This window comes from Sinohyriopsis cumingii, chromosome 13 (assembly GCF_028554795.1).
Source record: "Sinohyriopsis cumingii isolate HCF-2022 chromosome 13, ASM2855479v2, whole genome shotgun sequence".
Taxonomy (NCBI): Eukaryota; Metazoa; Mollusca; class Bivalvia; order Unionida; family Unionidae; genus Sinohyriopsis; species Sinohyriopsis cumingii.
In genome coordinates, this window is record NC_142973.1 from 67,436,234 (window position 1) to 67,449,882 (window position 13,649).

Genomic DNA, 13,649 nt, shown 5'->3' on the forward strand with positions numbered 1-13,649 from the left:
GAGTCATACTTATTTCACTCCCTCCACCCACATCAAGACCATTTTTTAAAAATACCGGGCAAGAGAAACAAACCATTAAAAAAATACTGGGCAAGTGAAACAAATGAAAAAGATTGAACTGGTTGCTTTTATCCTAAATAATGTTTACTTCCCCTGATGCCAGCTATATTTTTTACTTTGCCCTGATACCAGATATATTTGAATTAACTTGATAAAATAACTTATATAATGTATTGAATTCATCAGTTGTCATTTTTCTAAAATTATCTGTTTATTACAAATTCAAACCATAATATAAAAAAATCTTAATGTACCGGGTTAACTGTTTGTCATTTCTCCAAAATTGCCTGCATATTAAATCTTCAGACTACTTTACTTTTTCATACATTTTTAATGCCTAAACTCAGTTAATTGTTTCTGAGTAATGGATGATAACAAAAAGAGTTCATTTTTATCTGAATCATTGAGGTGCTTAACTTGGATCCCTTAACTTACTTGGGTTGTTCAATAGTTCTACATTGCATGAACTCACCACTCACCACATAATGTGAAAGGAGGTAACACTAGGATAGCTGTTATAGCATCTGAGTGACCCTGACACAATAAACATGTAGATATTTGAATGCATAAAGCTATTTATTTCATCAATGGTGGTTTGCTGCAGCCGTGATATTAAACTACAATTAATCAATGTTTGTTTCAAGATGCATGTAATTTGATGTAAGTTATCTTGGCAAAATGTAGCCAGGACTGTTTGACAGTTAAATGAGTGAGTCGCCTGTCTCCTGGCTTTTAAAGGAATGCATTGCTTTCTAATGACCTGCAGATTTTTCCAAAAGTACTCCATAAGTATGAGGCTACATGCAATAATGTGCCAACTTGTTTTTTCCAACACTGTTTCCTAATGGGAAGTGAGTACACAAAAATAAATCAATTTATGTGTTAGAATGAGATAGGGAAATTCCACCCTCTGAATCAGAATTTATGTGCTAAGTTTTGTTCCTGGCCTATAAGTTTTGAACTTTGGGTGGGAGTTCCCAATCCCCATCCCACACCAGTGCATATGATAGACTCTATTAATCCTGCTGTCCATGGTTTGAAATGACTTGAACTTATACCCCTGTGTGTAAAGCCCATCCACCATGGGATAACCATGTGTTAACCCTCTCCAACTTAGTCTGACATAGTTTTTCAATGCTTTTTTTTCAGGATCAAGACTTTTGAATTTGCAGAAAAAGGTTTCAGTTTTGAGATCCCCAAAATTTTGTCCCTCTCAGACTGTGCATATCGTGTACTGTTCACAAAATATGACCACTACTCTGACAAATGCAAGAGTTACTATCCAAGACTAAAGAAGAAGGATGGTTAGTATTAGTAGCAGTATCTTGAATCATACAGTGTAGTCTTGTAAACTGACTTTCTTTATCCAGCTAATAACTTCTATGCCAAAAAGGGAATTTTTGTTAAAAGTCATTTAAAATTAAGCACAAAGTTCAGAAATTTTTTTAGCCAAATTTTACTGTCTAATAGTTTTTGTGACCATGAATTTAATTCTTAAGGAATTTTATTACAGTACTTAATTGCTGGTGTGTTGTATTACGTATCTGTAAACATTACTTGTATACCATCACATAATTGTAATACTTCACTGTTCAATTTTCCCTCTTTTTATAATGCTGTTAGTGAGAGCCATAATAGTGATACACATTGTATTTAATGTTCAGTTATCCCTCTTTATAATGCTTTTAGTGAGAGCTATTAAAGTGACACATATTTTAATTGAGGGAGCAGTATATTGAGTGATGTTTTAAGAATGCTGGGTAAAATATTGTGAAATCAAGTTATAATTGTTTCACATGAGCCGTTAAAACTTAAAGTGTAATAATTACAAATATCAGTGGCATACAGAAGGGCTTTATAGTATGGGACTGTTGTAATTTGAGTCGTGGACTAAAGCTTAAGCTACATGAGGTCAATTAATGTATTGGTTAGTGACTTATCTATCTTCTGGGGGTGATCATTTTTTGTTTTGTACAAAAAGGAGAAACCTTGTCATGTTGCTTACATTTGGGGATGTGCTGGGGGTGGGGTTTTTTGCCGTTAGAAGTGGAGTACCTTTCATGGAAGTTTTGACTGGCTTACAATCTCACTATCTTAGCACTGTATCTCACAGAATAATGGATTTCTTTCACTTTTATTCCTATGTGATATTTTGAGCTAAAATATACCATCTGAATGTTCCATTATATGCTGCAGTAAACTTGTAGATGAAATGAAACAAAGATCATAATTTCTGTAATGATTTGTACATATTGCTCACAATCTTCAACTTTTTAAGATATGGTAAAACTGAACTCAAAAAACCACTTATGTTTGCATTTTTATATGAATGCATATGGATGACCTTGCAAAAAGTCAAGTCTCACAGAATTTGCTCCAGTCTCACAGAATTTACTCAGATCTCACAGAATTTACTAAAATCTCACAGAATTTATTCAAATCTCACAGAATTTATTCAAATCTCACAGAATTTAATCAGATCTCACAGAATTTACTCAAGTTTTACAGAATTTACTCAGATCTCACAGAATGTAGTCAGATCTCACAGAAAATTTTGTCAACTCTTGCAGTCTGGTATTCTGGAAAAATGTGACAGTTTTTTGCTGTGTACGTGATTATTGGCCTTTCTACAATAGAATTCTCTGGTAGTTTTAATAAAAGGATGGAATCAGCTGTACTTTTAAAGAGAAAAGTTATTTTTTAAATTATTTCAGAACAAAATATATTGATTACTAATGTTTATTTATTCAACTTTTGAAATCTGTCACTATATGATGAATTCTATCCGGCCATATTAGAGCCAATTTTGGAGGCAGTGAAGGAGGAAAAAGTAGAGGAGAAGAAGGAGGAGGCAGAAGGAGAGAAAAAGGAAGGAGAAGGAGTGGAAGGGGAAGAGGGTGTTGAAAAGGAAAACACAGAGGTATGAATTTTTTAACATAAAACAAGTCACTTTCTCACTGAATTGGAAGCTTTATGAATATTCTATAACTTTATTAAGTTTACAGTGTGCCAAGTCAGCACACCTTATCTTGAATATGTATTCTAAGTTCTGTAAGCCAGATGGCCATTGGGTTCTTGTGTACTTGCCAATGTCAGTTAACAAGCAGAAAATTCTGTTCAGTAAAGAATAGCACAAACTTACTCAAATTGGACCAAGTGGAGTTTGGTACCACCAAAAGTTATGTACTGCAGAATACCATGGTATTTCTCAGTATATAGCAATATGTTCCATAGTATACTGCAAATATATTAGGGACCAACCATTTAAAGGAAGTGGGGCTGGGATTATTTTGAAGAACAAAATTCTTGCTTTCATATAGGTTGAAAAAATATTCTTGGTCTGATTTCTAGCATCAAAAAGCAAACACCCCAGAAATCTATTATTTTACTTTAAACAATTATCATGAGATAAAAGAAAAGAAAATATCCTAGCTCGTTAGAAAATCACAGAAACTCCCCTATTAAAGTTAGTACCTTATGGTAGATGGATTTGCTATGAATATGTTATTTGTTGCTTAATTTGTCATCAAACATCAACACTAAAGTGAGGTGATTCAGCTTACACTATAGCTGACACCTTGTAAAAGACATTGTCCTGACATTGGAGAGCTTGTTGTTAAAAATGAACTGTTGACACTGAAGCCAACAGTCTGCCAGCTAGACTATTGATATAATAGGCAGGGAAACTTTGAGTGGGATGCTGACACCCAGGTAAGATATTTATAAGAGAAGGTCAGTAAACATAAAACAAAAACACTAACTCAACAAACAAGATAACATATAGTGGATTAGAGAAATTACATAAAATTCAAACATAAAACAACTGCTGTTCTGAAAATCTTTGGATGATTCTCATTCCTATACAGGAATATGTGTACTCAACACATTAATATATAGTAAATAACTGAAAAATGGCATTTTATTTCTCTTTTTTTTAATATTAAATTTGTCCAAAAGTTGGATTTGATCCAAATAGCATTGACAACGTCCCATTCAGCACCCATGTTTGTATATGTAACATGGCTAAAGGTTCCTAAATAGTTATTTTCATATTATTAAAAATTAGTTTGTAATAAATACAACTATTTTTGTGTAAAAAAATTTAATAAATTTTGGAATTATTTTGTCATGAAAAATGAAAACTTACTTTCAATATGAGTAAATTCTTAACAAGATTATTATATATACTCGTGTATAAGCCCATTCGCATATAAGCCAACCCCCCCAAACCGAACAGGTATAAACACTGAAAAGTGCATGACCCGCGTATAATCCGACCCTCAACTCTGAGACATAACGAAATGCACAAGTTAAGTTCTAAATGCATTTATTAAGGCAAACTTATATATACAAAAATTACACATATACTTATCTTGAGGTTGGTGTGCATGATTATTAAAAAGAAATGGTATAAACTTGTTTGAAAAGTAATTTATTTAATTCTATGTTTTCTTATTGTTTCTGCCTAATTTAGATTTGTGTATAATTTGATTGAACGATGACAAGAATTTAGCAATCATGAGTTGCTGTAACACTACTTCTCCCTTTTGACTCGATTGTTTGTTTATGCATTATTGCAGTGGACATTTTATATCAGTGCACCAATAATTATGTTTTTACTTTGCTTTGAAATTGTAAATACCTAACTCATTAAAATGTAATCCCAGTATGACTACACAATGAACAACAAACAATACCATAGGTGTCAACCCTTTGAGATGAAAACCTGTACGCCAGACCAATAAAAACCTTACAAAGACAAAAAAAAACAACTTACACAACAGTTTTAAAACAACAAATGCTATACACAAATTATTATGACATATATTTACATAATTATTTACATTTCTGAATCTTTATTTCATTCTTTTTACTTATAACACTATCATCTTCCTGCTTTGGCTTAGCAAAGAAGCTTTTGATGGATGCTCCGTTCTTCATTTCAAAAAATTTTTCATGCAGTTTTGTTCTGAACTGTTCCTCCAGATCATGTAAGCTTGACACCACCACTTTAATGTCTTTACTGCATATTTTACAAAAAGCATGTGAAGATCCTAACTGATGCCAGGGAAGACTTTAATCCAATCAGCCTGAAACTTGCCACGACCTTGGTCAGTGTCTTCAAGCTTGCGTTTCTTTGAGTTAGGCTTAGCCATTTGATGGATGGAATATTTCAGCTAGATGAGAGAAATAAAATAAAAAATTAAAAATTTAGATTTGACATGTGATAGAGGAAGATCTCGCGATTACAAATATTTTATGAATTTATATTTGTCCCCATAAACCCCAAGATATTACGCCAGGAGCTATCTAAAAATTGAAATTTAGAAATACATTTTTTTACAAAGTACCAGTCTGGAAGTTTATACCTCATAAGCTGTTGATCGTTTCTATTAAAATTGCGTATCTGATGTTTGAAAAGTTATGAATTTGCTATATTGTGTGCCAATTTTGGTCACAAAGTTGATATAAATTGGCAGTGTTACATATTTTCCAGTTACTCAGTATCTGTACTACGTCTGTCATTATTGCAGTACATCTTCCTGTTTGCATTACCTATCTGACAAACTTAACTCAAAACTATATCAGCACGATAAAATGCCTGTGCTAAAATCAGTAGAGTATTTATTTTTAATTAGTATATTGTTTAATATTTAAATAAATCGACTTTATCTACACACAGAAAAGTCGGACAAATTACGGTTACACCAACATGGTTGCCACTCTATGTGAAGTAGGAAAGTTGATGCAGACTTTATGCATTTGATAGTAATATGTATAAATAATAAAAAAAATAATGTATAAAATAAGAAAACATACTTACTACACAGGTAGTTAGTCAGTATTAGAAATCTGAGTGAGCATCTAATCTCCAAGCGATAAACGACAAGATCTTCACACACTGGAGTTGAACCATGAATGAAACTCATTTAATTATCAAAGGAAAAGCACTGTTTTGAGTATGATTTGATTGGTTGTTTTGGGCCACCATAGTCTCACTGAATTCTCATGCTAGAAAAAAATTATGCCAAGAGTCCCGGATGCACACAAAATGAAGAAAGAAAAAACTACAAAATGTTTGTACAGCTGTAAACTGACGAAAAAGGAATAAACCGTACAAATTATGGGTAAACCGTACAAGTTGACACCTATGCAATACGGTTTGATTCAACACTTGCAATTAGGCTACTGCACGTATTTACATAATGGCGCCACGGCATGTACATTGTAGGTTTGAACATGCACTGAATGAAGTACATTCCGCTGAATGAAGTACATCCCTTGGAGTCGAATCATGGGCACCACTGCACAAAACTTTAATGATATCTCCAAAATACAATAATGAAGTTTCAGAAATAATGCTTTGAAAATTATGCTAATACCATAAAAGCTGAGTTGTAGTTTGCTTTAATGTAAGTGACCTTACACCATACCTGTAAACTTTCAGGCCAGGATGGGAACAAAAGCTCCCGATTTTTGGGGTCGCTCCATGCTTACCTTCCAATTTCAGAATATCTTCTGATTTTTGCAGAGAACTCACGATTATTACATTATGTCTTCAATTTTCATTTCTCATAAAAGAACAGTCGCACATGTTCTATTGTATCACCTGTGAATTATTGTTGTGACAAAATAATTACTGGAAAGAATTCGCTTCTTCACTAAATAGAATGTTAAGTTTAAAATTATTCATGTAAATTAATGATTTTTTTAACCTCTAGAACAATAAAAAAAATAAATAAACCAGTACAAAAAATAAACCACAACAATAAAATCGTCGACAATTAATTTGAATCCTAAGAATGATCACTACGAATGCTGTAACTCTATATGCTATAGCGCCGTTCCCACAAAAGAAACTTACACGAGTGAACACCTGACATTTTTATACCGTATATACCAGTGTTAATTACCATTGTTAAATTAAAAGAAGGAATGAAAATACATACAACGCAGCCAATGTGTCCTCAAAAAATTATTCAGAATACATTTGTTTTATAGTAAATAATACTAAATGCCTTACGAGTTGACAATAAGGGAGTAAAGTCAGATATACAATGAGGGGAAAATAATTCAACAAAATTGGGAATCCTTTATTTGCAAATCAATTGCTGTTGCTTGCATAACACACATTAGTGTAGAACATGGTTTCTTTGAATTATGACTGAGGGCCAATCGTTTTTACAAAATGGTTGCATCAATAAGGATTAACTTTTAATTAGTCATGCTGGCTTTCTTGCTTGTTTATTTAAAACTAACATTTAGCTGTTGTGCAGTTTGGCCACAGCTGACCAGAATATGAAAATAGGGTATGTCCTGGGGGAAAATAGGGCACGTCACAGGGAGAAACGGCAAGTCTTTTTGCGAATTTCATGCATATTGGACCAGGAAGATCAATCAGTAGTTAGTGAAAACAAGGCTTTAAAAATGCCATGAATAACCTCTTGATTTTAGGTCCCAATCTCTCTATTTTTTTATTCAGTCTCCCTACTTGGCTTTTGAAAAGCTGACAGGTATGCCTTACACCTGTGTCACAAAACTACGGTAATTGTGCTGATATTTTGAAATAATAGGCAATTACACATCAGTGTACTGGTATAGCTGCTGGTCAAAATTCCCTCTTAACACAAGCCAGTTTAACGGTTTTAATGATTAACTGACCTGTATTACTGTCGGAAAAAGAAAGACAAATTTACTGACTATTAACAAAGGAGACGTCAAAACATTAAGCTTTCCATTGTGTGGAAAGTTATGATGTTGTTCAGCCAAAACACAAAGCTAAACTTGATGTTGATCTTGGTTGATCTATAATGAGAATTTTAGCCTTTATTATTACCACTCTTTGTCAACATGTAAGTTATGCTGGTTATGTGCCTTGCATAATTGAATGTGCATACCTTTTCATAAATACTACCTCAAGTTGAATGACCGCTTATATCATTGCAAATGAGTAACTCATGAGTGCGTGATGCAGCATAAATGAAACAGCTATAAGGACTAGCTGAAATATTATCTGGAAGAATGTAATTTGGTCGAAACAATGAATAAAGCAAAATCTGCATCTAATATGTTTGGGAATAAATAAGGATTTAAGTGATGCTATGCACTGTGTAAGTACTGTACATTATAGTTCATCCTGGTCTCCCAGATAAACTCAACCAGCCTGGAAATTATGAAGTCTGCATGTACCTTTATTTAATTTTGTTTTGGAGAAATCAGAAAATATGCACATGCAAAAAAAATAACAAAATCAGTCATAGTACTTTATAACAGTTTAATAAGTGTCTGGTCACTGATTGTTTTTTTTATGTCTAAAGACATGGAAAAAAATTATTTTTTTGTGTCCCAAGATTTACAACCATTACAGTAGTCAACAAAAGGACTTAAAGATTGTCAAGTTTAGACATTGGCCCGCGGATAAGCTGCCCCCCCCCCCATCTTCCAAGCCTTTATATTTTCCTAAATTATTGGCTTATATGCGAGTATATATGGTACTTGAGAATTTTGTACATTCTTTACTGATGGAAAATACCAAAGAAACAGTATTTTGGAAAAGTACCGTAGTACATACTGCTGGAAAAACGTACAGCAGTAAACTGGTATACTGGTAATATAGCACATCTCTATTTAAAAATAATGTGTCAGGTTGACATGGGATTTAGTTTACTAGTAAATTATGTAGGCTGCTCCCAATTTTCTTGTTTCTGCTTATCTGGTACACCAGAATTATCACAGTTACAGTGCACTATGTGATCATTTGGTACACCAGAATTATCACAGTTACAGTGCATTGTGTGATCTCATTTGGTACACCAGAATTATCACAGTTACAGTGCATTGTGTGATCTCATTTGGTACACCAGAATTATCACAGTTACAGTGCATTGTGTGATCTCATTTGGCACACCAGAATTATCACAGTTACATTGCACTGTGTGATCTCATTTGGTACACCAGAATTATCACAGTTACATTGCATTGTGTAATCTCATTTGGTACACCAGAATTATCACAGTTACAGTGCATTGTGTAATCTAATTTGGTACACCAGAATTATCACAGTTACAGTGCATTGTGTGATTTCATTTGGTACACCAGAATTATCAGTTACAGTGCATTGTGCAATCTAATTTGGTACACCAGAATTATCACAGTTACAGTGCATTGTATGATCTCATTTGGTACACCAGAATTATCACAGTTACAGTGCATTGTGTAATCTAATTTGGTACACCAGAATTATCACAGTTACAGTGCATTGTGTGATCTCATTTGGTACACCAGAATTATCACAGTTACAGTGCATTGTGTGATCTCATTTGGTACACCAGAATTATCACAGTTACAGTGCATTGTGTGATCTCATTTGGTACACCAGAATTGTCACAGTTACGGTGCATTGTTTGATCTCATTTAGTACACCAGAATTTTCACAGTTACAATGCACTTTGTGATCTTGCTTCATATTGTGCTTATGATTTCATACCTATCATGAAATCAGCCTGGGTTGATATCTGTAGTTAATTTATTGATGCTGCATTTTCTCTCAATTTTTCCCTTATGTGATACTTGCACAATCCATTCTTTCATCTGTGCACAGTTTGTATGTATTTGCATGCCAGAAAATGACTTTATTTCAAAGCTTGGTATAGGATTTTTGAAAGTTTAATAAAAGATAGAATAAAATTTGGCACAGGTTCAAATTTTATTATGTGCAGTGACTAAAATTTAAATTTATAATATGTTTTAAGAGACCACTTTTTGTGCCAATGGGAAAAAGTGGAAATTTAAAACAAGTTGTCATGTATGAATCTTTATAGAATTATGTAAGTGATAATGATGCAATTCTTTTCAATTGTATTCCTCACTTTTTGGTACCTAAATATTTCAATGTTAAGGATGATAACTCTTGCCTTTATAGTAATAGTGTAACCCCTGGATGTGATATCTTTAAAATAAAAAGCAATACTTGTAACAAGCATCAGGAAGTAAAGAAATTTTTTTTTCATGAAATGATGACCTTGTACATCTAAAACTTGAACAAATATCGAATTCAAGTAATGATAGCAAAATTTTGCATTGTATCTACAGAATATTTGAAGAGGAAGAATTTATATTTAAAAAAATCCAATTAACAAACTAAATTCTTTCACATCTTTAAAGTTTTCTGACAGAATAGTAGAATGAAAATTGCACTTTTGCATACTAGCATTTGTGCAGTCTTTAAATTTAGGAGACAACTTCTGTATTACATCTGATATATAATAGAAACCTGAACAGCACACACCATCACATAATAAATCACATACATCTACACATATATTTGTCATTTCCTAGAGAATAGAATGTTACTGCTTCCATTTTCTGTTCATTTTATGCTCAATTTGTGGTGTGATTTAAATGTTCTTTGCAATCAAATGTGTGTTGGTTTTATCTCTGATTACTTGCATCTTCTTTTCTTTCATTTTCTTTGTGATGTGTTTCTTTTCTCAAGGGCAAAGGAAAGGTCAGTAATGTTAAGAATTGTCACTTTTTCAATTCGATATACCATGATAACATATAATCAAGATTTTTCTTTGTCCTGTTGCTAATTCATATTAGAATTTAAAGCAAAACTGATAATAGATGATTTTGAAACTGACAACTTTCTTATTTTGTAATTCAGCTACACTTTTGTAAAGACTTTTTTTTGCTAAAGAGACATTGTTTCATTTGGAAGACATTTATTGCTTATTGTTCGATAGTCAATTAATTTTTGCATTAAAGTTATATAATCTTTCATAACCTTGAAAAGTATCATATGAAATGAATTAGCAATGGAGATTTAGCAATATTTATATATCTATGTTTAATTTTGAGATTGTATCTGTTTACTTTTATTTGTTTGCATTTTACGTTTTGTGCAAAGCATTGTTTCTGTACCATGTTTTTCAATATCTTGGTATGAATGACGTGGATCATTAGTCAAATTATGTTGACATTGAAACATTGTAATTTCCATAAAATTAGGTCATAAAGGAGAGAAAGGCAGCATATAAAATGTTCAGATAAGGTTCTTTAATTGTGTGGAAAAAAGTTGACAATTCCTCTCTTATGGGGAGGTGCAGTAACCTAGGCTAACTAAGGTGGGCTACCTCACTGTCCTTCCGAAAGGCACTTAACTCCCATTTCTTTGGCATCATGTAACCATTAATGTGTCGAAAGTATCATTAAAGCCAATAGAACAAAAACAATGAAAAGATTATCTCTGATGGCTCACCTAAATACTGAATTTACTTTTGATACAAAATACCAGATATTGACATCACATACTTCAATTAGTTATTTTTTTGTTTCTACATTATTTCACTAATTCTTTCACCATTAAGTTCATCTCATACAGAGTAAAACTATTTAATATCCATGCTTGCACAAATTTTCATTTTGAAATATTTGAATGTAAACAGTTTGTTTCAGACTTCGAATGAAGATGTTTTTAAATGTCAAATAAAAGTAATGCATTCCAATTATGTCATTTTAGTTTTATAACAAATCTTAGGTTATCAGATTTCTCCAATTTATAATGTGAAAAGTTTTATCTTTAGTTGGTATTTCAGTTTTAATAGCATGCCCGACTTGCGACCAGAGTGTTGTGGGTTTGAATCCTCTCCAAACCAGGTTATATTCGCTACTGTGGTTTGTTTCTGGGCAAGACACTTTACTCTGACTGCCTTGGCAAGACTTACCCTTACATGTGTTGATGTTCATTTTAACACCAATTAATCAATCAGTTAATAAACAGTGAAAAAGCCAATTAGTTAGTACCTGTTTATGGTATTTGATCTAAAAGTTGAGAAAACTTCCTAATTTTAAAATTTACAAATTTTGGAACAGAAGTTCTGATTTATCAATTCATTTGTGAGGAATATATAAAATTTATTGTTAAATATGAAAAACAGTGATGAAATTACTTGAAACATGCAATATTATTTGCATTATGTTTCTTTTAGAGAGTTTAATATACAGTAAAACATTGATCATGTAAATGTTGAAGTGACACAGATTTTGGCTGCACCATTGGTCATTTGTAACTATATATCATCACAATGATGTAAAAATGTCAGAGTCAAATGGAAAATTTCAAGTTTCAATTAAGTCAGATTTCCATTTCCTTCAAACAGATGTCGATCATCTTCTGGGATAAAGTTCCTAAAACATTATTATTAGCAGGTAATTGTTATTTGTTAAGATAGGACTATAGATATATTATTGCATAAATCATTAGTTCACTTTACCAGTAATTTTATGCTATATTTTTAAGATAATGTTTAAAATCGTTGAAGCTTTCATGAAATGGGATGTCTTATAATATGGCAGACAGTGTGTCAAGGGAATTCATTATGAAAACTTAAGATATCCTACAAAAATCATCAGTTGTTGGGAGGATTGAAAATTAAGATGTAGTCTAGTTCTTTTCTCAGAATACTAATCATCCAACTCTTGCTTAGATAGAAAGTTATAATTATCTATGTAAAATTGTCCAGAATTATTCCCATGAACCGGGTTCTGCAAATCTGAACCAGTTTTGATTGCAGGGGTATAATTTATGACTGAAACAAATTGTTTCAGATCTTTTACTTCAACTATATAATTGTAGGTTTACTATTTAGGTATTTAATCACAATGCTTATTTTCATTTATTTTTTATGTTGCACTCAGATAATGTTGACTGCTTGAGAAGTAATTTTAAAAAATGTTTAACACAGTTAAAGTGTCTACTGCGGTATTGTTCTAACAAAAGAAGATTGATTTGTTTTTTGTAATAAGATTGATTTGTTTTTTGTAATAAGATTGATTTTAATCTTCCCTACCCAGAATTGTAACAAGCAGTATGGCTGTACTTGCTTTTGTTATTTGAAGTGCATAATGATGTTTAGCTAATACAGTCAAATCTGCATTAAAGTGACTCTGAAGTCTAACATTAATTTTAATAAAATAGAAAGGAAATCTAAGCATAAATTACAGTGAAAATTCCATCAAAATCCATTGAGATATTTCAAGATATTACAGTTTAAAAAATGTTCCTTGGGAGGTAAATTCTGTCAGACTGATTAATATTCATGAGTTTTGATCATATCATTAAAAAAAAAAATTATTCAAGTGGAAAGGTGAAAATTGTACTAACACATTTGCATCAATAATTTGGATGAAATGAGCTCATACAAATTTTGATAAAATTTAAGGTTCTTAAAATGTCAGTTATATTCGACAGTTGATTATCATGTTTTTGGGTGGGTTTTTTTAATAAATTTTTTAGCTTATGATGTATATAGCCAAATCAGTAGATTTACTTTATTCATCTGTCCCAAAAATTCAGATTTAATTTTGTATACAACCCCTTCTTTAGTAATCCTCATACCCATCCATCTGACAGACAATACTGCTAGAAAAACTAGTCCCATTGTTTTTGAAACATGCTAAATAGTATGGCCATCAACAGACGATGCATATATTGACAAATCACTTTGCACCTGCAATTTTTTTGGGAGTTATTACCCTTTTTGTCATGTAGTAGTCTATGACAGAATCTCGTTAGCACCACTAGTCCC

The 13,649-nt window shown here is 32.2% G+C and overlaps 1 protein-coding gene across 3 annotated transcripts in view; it reads left to right on the forward strand.

The window, feature by feature from the left end:
- The window catches only part of LOC149785773 (dynein axonemal intermediate chain 7-like), a 124,349-nt gene that overhangs the window by 59,818 nt on the left and 50,882 nt on the right, over positions 1–13,649 (forward strand). For 2 of the 3 annotated variants that reach the window (XM_089979675.1, XM_089979676.1), the window contains exons 8-10: positions 1,210–1,364; positions 2,859–2,980; positions 10,556–10,567. In XM_089979675.1, coding sequence (XP_089835801.1) covers positions 1,210–1,364; positions 2,859–2,980; positions 10,556–10,567 — 289 coding nt within the window. The remainder of the gene's footprint in view (positions 1–1,209; positions 1,365–2,858; positions 2,981–10,555; positions 10,568–13,649) is intronic. The other variant, XM_089979677.1, reaches the window with a different exon arrangement.